At 59.3% G+C, this 12138-nt stretch overlaps 1 protein-coding gene across 1 annotated transcript; it reads right to left on the minus strand.

The window, feature by feature from the left end:
- Window positions 1-1878: 1878 nt before the first annotated feature.
- On the minus strand, window positions 1879-4330 carry NPTX1 (neuronal pentraxin 1). The gene is made up of 5 exons (XM_069032522.1): window positions 3884-4330; window positions 3395-3602; window positions 2707-2951; window positions 2428-2607; window positions 1879-2325 (listed from the first exon to the last, which is right to left on the minus strand). The coding sequence occupies exons 1-5, from the start codon at window positions 4328-4330 to the stop codon at window positions 2104-2106; spliced, it is 1302 nt and encodes a 433-aa protein (XP_068888623.1). The 3' UTR covers window positions 1879-2103.
- Window positions 4331-12138: the final 7808 nt, after the last annotated feature.

Here is a 12138-nt window from a genome sequence, read left to right on the forward strand (position 1 = left end):
CGGGGCTGCGGGGAGGGAGCCAAGGCCGCCGGTCCCGGGGCTTTGTCGTGGTGCCCACACCGGGAGCATTTCCTGCAGAGCCCCGGGGGTGCCACTGTCCCCTGCACCAGCCTGGCAGGGCCCCGAGGGAACTTCCAGCCAGTGGCTTGAGGAAAAAATACATCAGTTCGTGTGATGTGTTACATAAACCAGGGAAAGACGTGGTTTGAGGGTACAGGAGAAGGAGACAGCCTGGCGGAGAGGCTCAGGGAGTGCCTGAGCCAGCTCCGAGGGGAACTGGGCAGAAATTCCTGCCTCATGCAGGCATGAAACCTTCCTGTGGAAAAAGACAAGCTGCTGAGCACTGGCTGCTCAGGGAACAGACACATGTGAGAGAAACCAGTGTCTTTCTTCACGCTTTATTGTGTAAAAATAAAGTCAACAATTCATGTAATCCCAGCAATAAAATGGAAAAAGCATGAGAATCCGTAGAAACAGTGCATTGTCAGAACTGCCGATGCGGGCCGGATGCGCGGGGTGTCGGAACCCCTTCAAATCCCAAAGGAGACAGAGCCAGGAGTAGGAAAAATGTACAGCTTTGGTTAGCAAAATAATGACAAATTAAGATACATTAATTCTCTCCCCTACTGTACACTATGTACACTGTGTTGACATCACACCCTTTCGTGGTTTTTTGGCAAATCCAACGCACCTGGGGCTGGAGGTTAAACCTGTGCCATGGTCTCGCTGTTCTCAGCAGGTTCTGCCTGTGCTCGCCGATGTGAACAGGGGCTTGGGAGGAACTGAAATTAACTCTCGATGGTTTGGGGATTTTTCTTGCACCAAGAGCACGGCTGAGGATCTGCTGCCCTGAGCCGTGTGCGGGGTCTCGCTCTGGGGGTGCTGCTGCCTGTGCCGGGTCCGCGGAGCAGCCGAGGCGGGGCCGGCTCTGTGCCCCGGCCGGGAGGAGCTCCCGGCTCCGCACGGACTCCTCCGCTCCGCCCGTCTCTTTGCCGCATCTTTGGAGTTGGTCGTGAGGCTCTGGAGCCCCGGGTGAATTCTCTGCCTCATCCTCCACTGCCGCCCAGGGCTGCCCTGAGGGGGCAGGAGGGGGGCTGGGGAGTGATTTCTGCAATCTGTAGTACAAACCAGGAGTTTAGAAAAGGAAACCATACAAAATGCATCTGTTATCTCAAAATATGCTTCTTTATCTCTTTTTATCCCACAGAATCTCAAAGCACGTTTTTTTCTCAGGGAGCGCTAATAATTCTATTTTTTTTTTTTTTTATCTTCATAAAAATACCCTTTTTTTTTTATTGGTAATAAACTTCCCTTTACAGTAAGAGAAACAAGAGACTGTATTATCAAAAGCAGAAAGGCTTCAGACCTGTCAGTGGGAGCCGGACTGGAGGGGACGGTAAAGGCTATTTGTCACCAGCTACGGCGCGTAGGAGGCCTCGGGGGGCTGCAGGCGGCGGGGCCGGGGGTACCTGAGTGCGGCAGGTCGGGGAGCGGGGCCGGGGGCGGTCCCGCCGCGGGTCCCGCCCGGTGCCCGCCGCAGCCCGGGGCTATGGCTGTGGTGCTCGGGAGCAGCGCCGGCCGGGGAGGGGGCGCGGGGCTCACCTGGGAAGGGGGGGCGGCTCCTCCCCGGGGCTGGGAACGGAGGGGTCGGGCCCTCCTCGGGGTCCCAGCTGCTGTCGCCAGCCCGGGTTGGAGCACAGCTGGGGAGGAGGCTGCAACCTTCCCCCGGCTCCGGGGGCACCACCCTCCCGGGGGTCAGGCTGGACCAAGAGGAGCCCCGAGGGGGCTCTGGGTCGGGCCCCGCAGCCTTTTCAGGCGCCGGTGCCCAAGGAAAGCGGCGGCGAAGCGGGGGCCGGGCCGGGGGGCGGCGGGGGGGGCGCAGCCGCGCCAGGCCAAGGCACGCAGGCGTTGAAGGACGTTGGCAAGACAGAAACCGGAGGGTCGTGGGGCTCCGGGGGCGGGCACCCCGCTGCCGGGGCATCCCTGCTCCCGGGACAAGTTGGGTGGCTTCGTTCTCGGTTGTTTTTGCGCAAAAAAAAGGAGGAGAAAAAAAAAATAAATAAAGGAACCCGCTGAGGAGGTTTCTCTCGCTTGTCCGTGGCCCTAGTTGAGCTGGCGACAGGCCTCGAAAGTCCACTTGGTGGCCCCGCCGTAGATGTCGATGTTGGCCTCGGCCCAGGCGATGACGTTGCCCGCGAGTGCCTTGGAGCTGCAGGTGGCCAGGCCGTACACCTCCCCCGGGCTCAGCTTGCGGTCCCACACGTTGAAGTGGGCCAGCTCCCCCACGAAGGCCTGCGTGGCGTCGAACCCTCCGCCCAGCGTGTCCTGCGGAGGAGCCGCCGTCACCGGGGGCACGTGGCCGGGTGGCCCCGTCCGTCCCCTCGGAGCGACCCAGCAGGGACCCCCGCACCTGTCCCCAGCCCTCACCTGCTCCTGGCCCAGGACCAGGACGCCCTGGGGCTTGATGGGGTGGTAGGGGGCCAGATTCTCGCCATTGCCCGTCTGTGTGCCATCCTGATAGGCTTCCCACACGCCGTCCCGCGTGGTCCAGGTGACACAGATGTGGTGCCACTTGCCGTCGTTGATGGCAAAGGGCAGCTTGGCCACCTGCAGGCAGCGGGTCAGGGTGGTGCACATGGGGGTCTCCCACGCTGCCCCCAGCCCGTCCCCTCTGCCCAGCACCCTCCCCACGGCCCGGGGCTGTACCTTGTCATTGATGAGGATCTCCATGGGGTTGTTGCCCCACTCGATGAGCACCAGCTCGTTCGCCTGCCCGGGCACAGCGTAGGAGAAGGGGGTGCCCATGCCGGGGGAGGCGCTGGATTTGATCCACATGCAGATGCTGAAGGCGTACATCTCGGGCAGGCTCTTCTTCACCTTGGCGTACATGTAGTTGGTGCGCAGGGGGAAGGTGAGCTGGAACCTGTCCGGGGGCCGGTTGTCCTTCTGGCCTGTGGGAGCGCAGGGGCGGTGGGCTCCCCTTTCTGCCCCTTTGGGGGTTCCCCCCTCCCCACCCCGTTATGTAACGGGCCTTGAGACGGCAGCGAGGAGCAAATCCCTCCGGCGCCGTACGGCTCCCTAATCCCCGGGGCGGGCAGCGGCCGGAGCATCCCCGGCTGCGGAGCCCGCGGGCACCGGCTGCCTCAGGAGTCACCGAGTAAGGGTCTGGGTTGGGAGGGACCGTAACGATCAGCCAGCTCCAACCCCTGCCACGGGGAAAGCCGAGCTGGGGGAGAGGGACCGCTGCCGGGGTGGGCACCGGGACGGGCTCGGCAGATCCGCCCGCGGGAGCGGCTCCGCATCGTCCGGCAGCGCCCGGTCCCCAGCGGCGGGGGAGCTCCGGGAGCCGGCTCGGGGGTCCCGCGGGCGGGCGGGGGTGGGCAGCGCCCGGTACCTTTCTCCAGGTCGCTGATGCGCTGGTGCAGCGAGGTGAGGGTGCTCTCGATCTTGCCGCGCTCCTCGGACTCGTTGCGGGGGCTGAGCTTGCCCTCCTCCAGGCTGTTCACCCGCGACAGCACCTGCTTCTCCAGGTCATCGATCTTGTTCTGCAGGATGTCCTTCAGGTTGTTGGTCTGGCTGGAGGAGTTCATCCTGCTGAACTGCTGCAAGGGGCGAGCAGAGGAGCGGGCTGTTACCACCGGGCAGCGGCTCCCGGTGCCCGGCTCCGCGGGTTCCCCGGTGCCCGGTGCCCTGCTCCGCGGCTGCCCGTGCCGGGCTCCGCGGGTCTCCCGGTGTCCGGTGTCCGATGTCCGGTTGCCCGGCTCCCCCGACGCCCAGCTCCCGGTGCCCGGCTCCGCGCTCCCCGTGCTGGGACGCGCGGGTGCCCCGGCTCCCCGTGTCTCCCGGTGCCCGGCTGTGCGGCTCCCCGGCTCTCCTCGCGTACCTCCAGGTTTTCCAGCCGGGTTTTCAGGGACTGCAGCGTCTGCCCCAGCTGGCTGAGGGTCTCGGCGGCGGCCGGCCGCGACAGGTCGCCCATGGTGTTCTTGGAGAAGCCCTTCCTGCCCTTTCCCTCGCCGGGCAGCTCCAGCACGCTCTGGCTCTCGCAGCGGCCCAGCTTGGCCGTGAGCTCGCGGATCGTCTCCTTCTGGTTCATGATGGTCTCCTTCTGCTGCAGCACCGTCTCCCGCAGCTGCAGCACGGTGCCCTTCAGCTCCTCGGCCGAGCCGGTGCCCAGCGCCGAGGCCGCGCACACGTCCCCGTCCAGCGGCACCGAGGTGCAGATGAAGCGCGTCTGTCCCAGGCCCTGGCCGAGCGCCGGCCCCAGCGCCGGCCCCAGGAGCAGCAGCAGCAGCGGCAGGAGGCGGCGGCTGCCGGGCGGCCCCGCGGCCATGGCTCCGCTCGGCTCCGCTCGCTCCGGGCCGGCTCCGGCTCCGCTGCGGCGCCGCCGCTTTTATCGCGCCCGGGCGGGGCCGCGCGGGGCGTCACGGAGCGCGGAATCCCGGCCCGCGGCGGGGGGGCCCCGCGTGGGAGCGGGCCGTGAGTGCGTGTGAGAGTGTGCGGTGGTGATGCTGTCAGCCTGAGAGGGTGTCCGTGTGTCCGCGTGTCCGCGTGTGTCCGTCTGCCCGTGTGTGCGGGGGTCGCGTGTGTCCGTGGGCGGGAGCGCGCGTGGGCGGCGCGCGTGGGCAGAGGAGACTGTGCGGGGAGGGGCTGCCGGGAGCGGCGCGGGGAGGTGCGGGGTGCGGGTGTGAGGGCTGTGTGTGCGGGGGATGAGCGTGCGGTGTGTGTGCGGTGTGTGTGCGGGGGTGTGCGCGTACACGTGTGTGTGTGCAGGCTGTGCTTGTGCACGTCTGCGCGGGGTGTGCGGGGTTGCCGGTGCAGGGTCGCGGGTGGAAGGGGCCTCCCCGCCCTCCCCGCGCGTCCGTGGGTGCCCGCGGGTGCCCGCGGTCCCGGGGGTGTGGCCGCGAGTGCCCGGGTGCGCTCCGGGAGCAGCGGCCGGGGCAGCCCCGTGGGTCGGTGCCGCGCGGAGCAGGGGAACCCGCCGGGGCTCCGTGGGGAGGACACGGGTGAGCCGTGGGGCTGCCGGCCCCGGGGGAGCCCCTGGAGCACGGACGGACCCCCGGCACCACGTGTCCCCGGGAAGCAGCTGCTCCCGCTGGTGCCGGTGCCCAGCTCCAGTGTGGGTGCAGGGGAGCAGTTGCAGCTTTGCTTCTTTATTAATCAGGGAAAGAGCCTTGCAGGTAATATCTGGATCTGTCCTTGGTGGGAATAGCTTGTGGCTGTTGGAACTGTCACTTTTGTCATCTTCAGCCCCTCAGCCAAGGCCGATTCTCCTTCAGCCCCGGGGCAGCAAGTGAGCGGTGTCCCCTGCCCTTGTTCCCCACGTCCTGCCCTTGGCTGGGGCACCCGAGCACGAGTGGAACTGTCCCAGCTCCCTGAGCCTCTCCTGCCTGTTGACTTTATCCTTGTCTTCTCCCTGGGGTATTGTATTGTGGTAGGAAATTCCTGATCTGGAAGCAGCCTGCCGGGGTAAATGGAGGAGTGTGGCCCCCTCAGCTCAGCTCAGCACTGCAGCAGCACATATGGCTGGAGTATTTACATAATGCCAAGTTATCCTGTGAAATATGAAGCAATTAATTTTGATTAGTGAAGTGGGTCAGTAAAATACAAAGGCTTTCAGTCCATGGATCTGCAAAAGATAAAACACAACCACTCCATGGTCCTTTCCCCTTTGATCTGCCTGGAGCAGGCCTGAGGAGCCCTCGCTGGGGCTGGAGCTCCCTGAGCTGCTCTCAGTGATACCTGTGACTGGTTTGATGCCTTTCCTGTAGCAGGTCTTTATCCAGCCCCGGGAGGTTTGTGACACACTGATGTGGCACGGAGTGTTTCCTCCTCAAAGGCAGCTCAGCTGCCCTTGGGAGCCTCTTTCCCCATCCACCTCTGCTCTGGTACAGTTAAAGCAGTATTTCATGGCCAAACCCAGGGGCTTGGGGCTGTCAGCAGGCTGGCAAACTCTCTGATGTTCTGCTGGCCCTTTATGCCAGCCCAGGGAACCCAGGGCAGTGCTGGGACAGAAGTGGCTGAGAGGGCAGGAGCTGTGCCAGGGTGCTCAGCACCTCTGGGCACCTTCATGGGCATCCTGTAGTGACTTCATCGCCGTCTCCATCCAACCTGTCCCAGTGCTCGTGGGGACTGAAGAGACCTGGGTGTCACTTGGAGCCTTCCTGAGGCTCCTGGGTCTCACTGCTGATCCTGCCTGTGCAGTTCAGAGCCACCTGTGGGGCTGCCCACACCTCTGGCCCTGCTCCCCTCTGGAGTGTCTGCTTTGCTGCAGGAAATTTTGGGGGAAAATCTGTATTTCCAGTAGGCTCTTCCTTCTGGCTTTATTGCCCTGGTTACTGTCCCTGCCGTTGGCTCTCTGTGCTGGGCAGTATTTCAGTGCACCAGGAACAGGGCAGGAGGGGGATAAGGAGGGGACAGACCCCATGGGGTTTATTGGGCAGAGAAGTCTCCCTTCTGTGCTGGTTTGGTTCGAGGCTTTTTGGCGAAAGGAAAAGCTGAAAAGCCTGCAGGTCTAATCCTTCTGCCACAGGCAGGAGCACAACCCAAAAATAATGTTACTGCAGGCAATAGAATTACACCAGTACAAACCAGTGTGAGAGGCAGCGGAGTCGGTCCCACTCCTGCTCACATCTGCATGGTATTGACAGAGCTGAGCGTGTCACTGAACCAATTTCCCTCGCAAGCTTTTGTCATCCATAGCACATTATGCGGAGATGAGACCAAGGTGACAAATGCAATAAAATAAACACTCGGATACTATGGTGATGGAGACCAGGAAATGCCTGGATAGGAAAAAACAACAAAGCTTCGCTACAAGAGATAAGCAAAATAACCCCCGTGGCTCCTAATGCAAAGAAAGAACCAGAAGATATGATCAAGATTCCAGCCCAGAATCACTGAATCATGCAGTAGGATCTGTTATTGCTTCTGTAGATTTAGGAGCTGTGTGGCTGTAATGGAGTAATGGAGCCCCCATTATTTTTAACTCTTCTCTTGCCTCTTCCCAAGCCCTCAGTAGCAGCTGATTTATGGCTCTGTAGCTGAAAAGAGCTGAGCGCAGCTCTCAAGGACCCTCGCAGATGATTTAGCTCTGAACAGGAGCCAGCAGGCACATTTGTATTTGTGATGGATGAAGATGGTTTTGACAGCCCAGGGTGCTCCTGGCAGCCCCGGCCGCCCGTGGCCTCTGCCCGTGCAGAGGTGAGGGGTGTGAATCCCCGTCTGCTCCACACTAACCTTTGTGCGTGAGCAGCAGAATCACGAATGCAGAAAGGACAGTTTTTTAAAGTGGACAAATCTCTCTAATCCCAGGAGCTGGAGCCCCAGGGAGCAGGCAGTGGAAGCTTTCCCTCCTGCTTGTGCAGTCTGCTGTACATAAACCATCTCCTGTGGGGTGATGCTGATTCCGCATTTAAGTCTCCTCTGCGGAGTGGGAACGATGCGATCCATTATGGGATGAAGGCAGCTTTAAATGGGTACCATCGATGGCTGCACTTCAGGAAGCTCAGCTCCCTTTGTCTGTGCACGGAGCTGCCGGTTGTGCCCGTGTTGTCACTGAGGTTCCTCAGGGATTGTCCCCTCCAGCCCATCCCCAGCCACACACCCCATCCCCAGCAGGCTCAAAGCAGGACAGGGCAGAGACTACCAGGTTGTTTTGTCTTTTTTTTAATACAAGGAATTGTTCTTAGGGAAACTGCAGCAAGGACAGGGTCTCTGGTCATCGCACCAGTGGCTGTGCAGAACCCAGATGTGGGGGGGGGGCAACATCATCTCCAAAGCCTTTTCCTTCTGCAGCTGGAGCAGGCACAGGGAAGCAGCCCCCAGCCCCCAGCTGCTCCATGGTTCTGTTTGAGAATACTGTAAATGCAAAATGTATTTTTCTTTGGTGCCTTCTAAAGGGTACAGCTGTCACTAGAGCAGCTCAGGCACAGGGTGCAGCCAGTGCAGTGTGAGATGGAGTATTCCCTTCTGTGACAGACACACTTTGGACAGGAGTTGGGAATTTTGCTGCATTTTGCTGCAGTCTTTCTTTGCAGATCTCTCCCTCTCTGTTTCTCTCCCTCTCTCTCTCTCCCTCTCTCGCACATTCACTCTCTTCCCTTTCTCCCTTCCCTTGCTTTCATTGTTCCCATCTCACAAGCCAGTTTCTGCCTAAATTGCCTGACATTTACACTCAGTGAGACTGGGGAGTGTGGTCTCTGTACCAGTAGGTCTCTGTGATGCTATAGGGACACAGATCCTTTCATTACAAATAATTAATTTAGCTCTATATTGCATAACATCCTAAAAAGCTTTCTAGGGCAGTCTCATGCTAGCTGGATGCACAGTTCCCATCAATATTACATTACATTTGGGTACAACAGTTATGAAGTTTCATTAAAAATTTAATTTGTGGTTTAAAACTGCAGCATCCCCTTAAAAGTGTAGCAGAGAAACCATTCTGGCTGCTGGAGGACCGGGCTGGCATCAGCCAAAATTGCAAGGGAGAGCTGCAGAAGGAGCCTGGGATGGTGCTGATATTCCCTGCACAGGAATCCAGGGTTGGACTGGAGCGGGAGGGAGCTCGGGCTTGGCACTGGGCTGCGCCGGGTCCCGTTGGGCTCCTGCCCCCTGAGGTGCCTTTTGAGTAGGGAGTGAAGCTTTAACCTGTGCCTGAGTCTGCACAGGAGAGGCCTCAGCCCGTCCTCGCTGTGCCCCACGTGTGCCCATCTGGGGGTGGTTTTTGGGTGAGGACGGTGAAGCCTGAGGAGCAGGGAACGAGCGGGATGTGTGCCGGGGCTGTGGGGGGGGGGCTGAGAGCCGCGGGACGGAGGACGCTGCCCGTGTCCATCGCAGCCATCCCTCTCCGGTGAGGATGGAGCGTCTCCTTCCCGGCAGCGGCGCGGGAGCAGGGCCCGTGTCATGTTTAGTTAATGAGGGTTCGCTGTGACGCCTCGGCAGCGGAGCTGAATGGAGGCAGCTTCCCACATCCCACATCCGCCTCGCCGGCTCAGAATTGATTTGTGCAGGAATTCCCCCCTGTCTGCACACACACACGTCAGAGAAGCCAGCAGCTTTTCCTCCCAGACCATCCCTCAAGTCGTTTTTCAGCTCTGTCTGGATTTTCCTGCAGTAGGAGAAAGCGAGGTGCCGGCTGTGGGATGGATCCCGGCTGTGGGATGGATCCCTGGCTGTGGGATGGATCCCGGCTATGGGATGGATCCTGGCTGTGGGATGGATCCCGGCTCTGGGATGGATCCCCGGCTGTGGGATGGATCCTGGCTGTGGGATGGATCCCTGGCTGTGGGATGGATCCCTGGCTGTGGAGTGGATCCTGGCTGTGGGATGGATCCCTGGCTGTGGAGTGGATCCCAGCTGTGGGATGGATCTCGGCTGTGGGATGGATCCCTGGCTGTGGGATGGATCCTGGCTGTGGGATGGATCCCGGCTGTGGGATGGATCCCTGGCTCTGGGATGGAACCCAGCCCCCCTGCAGGACAGGGCCCTCCCAGTCCTGCCCCGGTGCTGGGACTGGCCCTGCTGCTCCTGGCCCTGGCACAGGGATGCTCTGGCCGGGAGTATTGCCTGTGGGGTCTCGCAGAGCTCGGGCTCTCTGCAGCACCCACAGGTGACAAATGGGAGCTCCGTGTGTTACAAACCCCACCTTTGTCATTTTCCCCCCTGTCCAGCAAACGAGGAGGAATTTGCAGCCAGGGTGGGGGGTTTCAGAAGTCAGCACCGTGCTGGTGTTTGCTGTTGGTCTGCAGAGATCACTTCCCCTCCCCCAGTGAGGATAATAATGGGGAGTGGGTTCCTAAATCCCTTAAGCTTCTTTGATAGCTTCAATATTTATCTGTAATCCTGCTGGTGCTTCTGAACAGAAACAGCTCTGTGTCCCTGTTGCTCTGGAGCTTCTTCCCACCTTGCAGTGTTCCCTTTTCGTGGCAGAAGAGGCAGGGCATGATGAGGAGGAAACATCAAAAGCCGGTGACACTGCTGTGCCCTAGTTTTTTCCATGATTATTTATTATTTTGCAATCTCTTGCTCCTTTTCTCCCACGCCCTCTGTTGTGTTCTGTTAATGTGCTGTGGTGGGGTGACCCGGGCTGGACACTGGGTGCCCCCAAAGCTGCTCCATCACTCCCTGCTCAGCTGAGGGGGAGAGAAAATAGAGCAAAAAGCTCGTGGGGCAAGATAAGGGCAGGGAGAAATCCCTCAGTAATCACCACCACGGGCAAACAGACTGGACTTGGGGAAATTAGTTTGTTACCAATCAAATCAGAGTAGGATAATGAGAAATAAAAACTAAATTTAAAACAGCTTCTCCTCACCCCTCCCTTCTTCCTGGACTCACCTTCACTCCTGAATCATCTCCCTCCTCTCCCGCAGCGACACAGAGGGGTGAGGAGCAGGGGCTCTGGGCAGTTCATGCCGTGATGTCTCTGCTGCTCCTTCCTCCTCTCACTCTGCCCCTGCTCCAGCCTGGGCTCCTCTAGGGTCACATAAGTCACCCCTGTAGCCCCCTCCTACCAAAACCTTGTCACATAAACCCCAAATACATCTGTGGAGACTGGGAATGCTTCCATGCCCAGCTTTGGGATGGAGGAGATGGATGTGTGGCAGGACAAGTCCAGAAGGAGTTCCAAGTGCACGTGGGGCACACGGATGCCCAGCCTGGGTCAGACAGGTGGGTGTGCAAGCACAGGGACAGGGATCAGGGAGCTGGGCTGATCTCTGCTCCCAAACAAGGGGAAGCTGGGGCAGGGACAGTGAGGTCTGGGGAGGCAGCACTGCCCAGAGCTCTGGTCCTGCATGCTGGGTGAGGGATCTGATTGTGCCAGGGTCAATTCGTGTTTGTGCCTGTGAAGGTTCAGAGTTAAAGCACAGAAGGTTTTAAAGCCAGGATGGAGAAAACCACTCCAAGGCAACAGGGATTCCCTGTGTTTGCTGCTGTGAGGGCTGACCCCGAGCTCGTGTGCAGCTTTTAGTGGGGAAAGGGCTCTCAGGACACGGAGATTCTTTGCAGAGAGCCTCCATTAGGGCTGGGGGGGCATCGATTCTTGTACAAGGTCGGAGGCTCCAGAAGCTGCAGAGGGACTGAGTGTGACTGGAAAGGCCCAGGAGCTGCTTCCAGGCACTGAGTGAAGCTGGAGACGCTTTGGCTGCTGCGTGCAGCTGGCACTTCCTGAGCTGGAGATGCAGGGGATGGCAGGGGTCCAGCCAGCTCTGACCCCCCGGGATGGCAGTGGGAGCCTCAACACGGATCTTGTTAGGGTGAGAGATGGGCTGGCAGAACTCTGGGCTCCTGCACACCTGGCAGGAGCACATTTGGTTCGTGGTTTTTTGTGCTGGAATTGCAATTCCATCCCCGCTCCTGAGGGGGCTGTGCAGTGGTGACATTGTCAGGAGTGCTCTGGGGGGAAATTGCCTCGTGCTGTGCCTTCTTAAGGCTCTTCTGCTTGGGAAATGCAAAATAAATTAGTTGTGAATCCAGAGCCTGCTGGCCCTGCTGCAGTGTTTCCAGGGACAGGAACTCTTGGGGAAGTGGAGTAAGCGTGTTGTCCGTGCCACAGCCTGACTGTTCCATCAGCAGGGGAATAGGAGTCCTCAGTCTGCTATAAACTCATATTTAGATTTATACAGTGTGTGTTTGGCCATGTAGAGCCTTTGCCTCCCTGCTGGGCGGATACTCCCCAGCGAAAGTGACAGAAGTTTGTGTGGGTGTTCATCCCTCTGCCGTTAATTGTAATCAGACTGGTCACACGGTGCCTCATCAACCCGCTGGATCCCAGCAGCAAGCACACGAGCCATGAAACCCACCAAGACTTAGGGAACAGATGTTGATCAGGGTGTCACTCTGCATCAGGAATCCGGGTTTGAGATATCCCACGCATGAGGAAAAGGTTTCAACTGATGGATTTAATGGGAATGGTCTATTCATGCTGATTCCACAGGTAATTGCATTTCCCTAATGTAGGAAGAGATTTTTGGGTTCCTCCATCAAAAACAACATTACTGGTTAATGCTCCATAAGCGACCCAGGCTGGATTTCTCCATTCTGGGATCCTTCTGGTGGGATCCCAATCTCTTGGTGGTTGCCTCTCTTGTCACAGATCATCAAACCAAACCCGTTTTGATTCTGGTTCCGATTCCAAAGCAG

The sequence above is a fragment of the Aphelocoma coerulescens genome, chromosome 18 (genome assembly GCF_041296385.1).
Source record: "Aphelocoma coerulescens isolate FSJ_1873_10779 chromosome 18, UR_Acoe_1.0, whole genome shotgun sequence".
Lineage (NCBI taxonomy): Eukaryota > Metazoa > Chordata > Aves > Passeriformes > Corvidae > Aphelocoma > Aphelocoma coerulescens.

Bases quoted from the DNA above. Each gene is read 5' to 3' on its own strand.
- NPTX1 (XM_069032522.1), bottom strand. From the start codon at position 4,330: ATGGCCGCGGGGCCGCCCGGCAGCCGCCGCCTCCTGCCGCTGCTGCTG. The intron at 3,603-3,883 runs GTACGCGAGGAG...CGCCCCTTGCAG, and splicing joins CCCGGCTGGAAAACCTGGAG to CAGTTCAGCAGGATGAACTC. The intron at 2,326-2,427 runs GTGAGGGCTGGG...GCTCCTCCGCAG, and splicing joins TGGTCCTGGGCCAGGAGCAG to GACACGCTGGGCGGAGGGTT.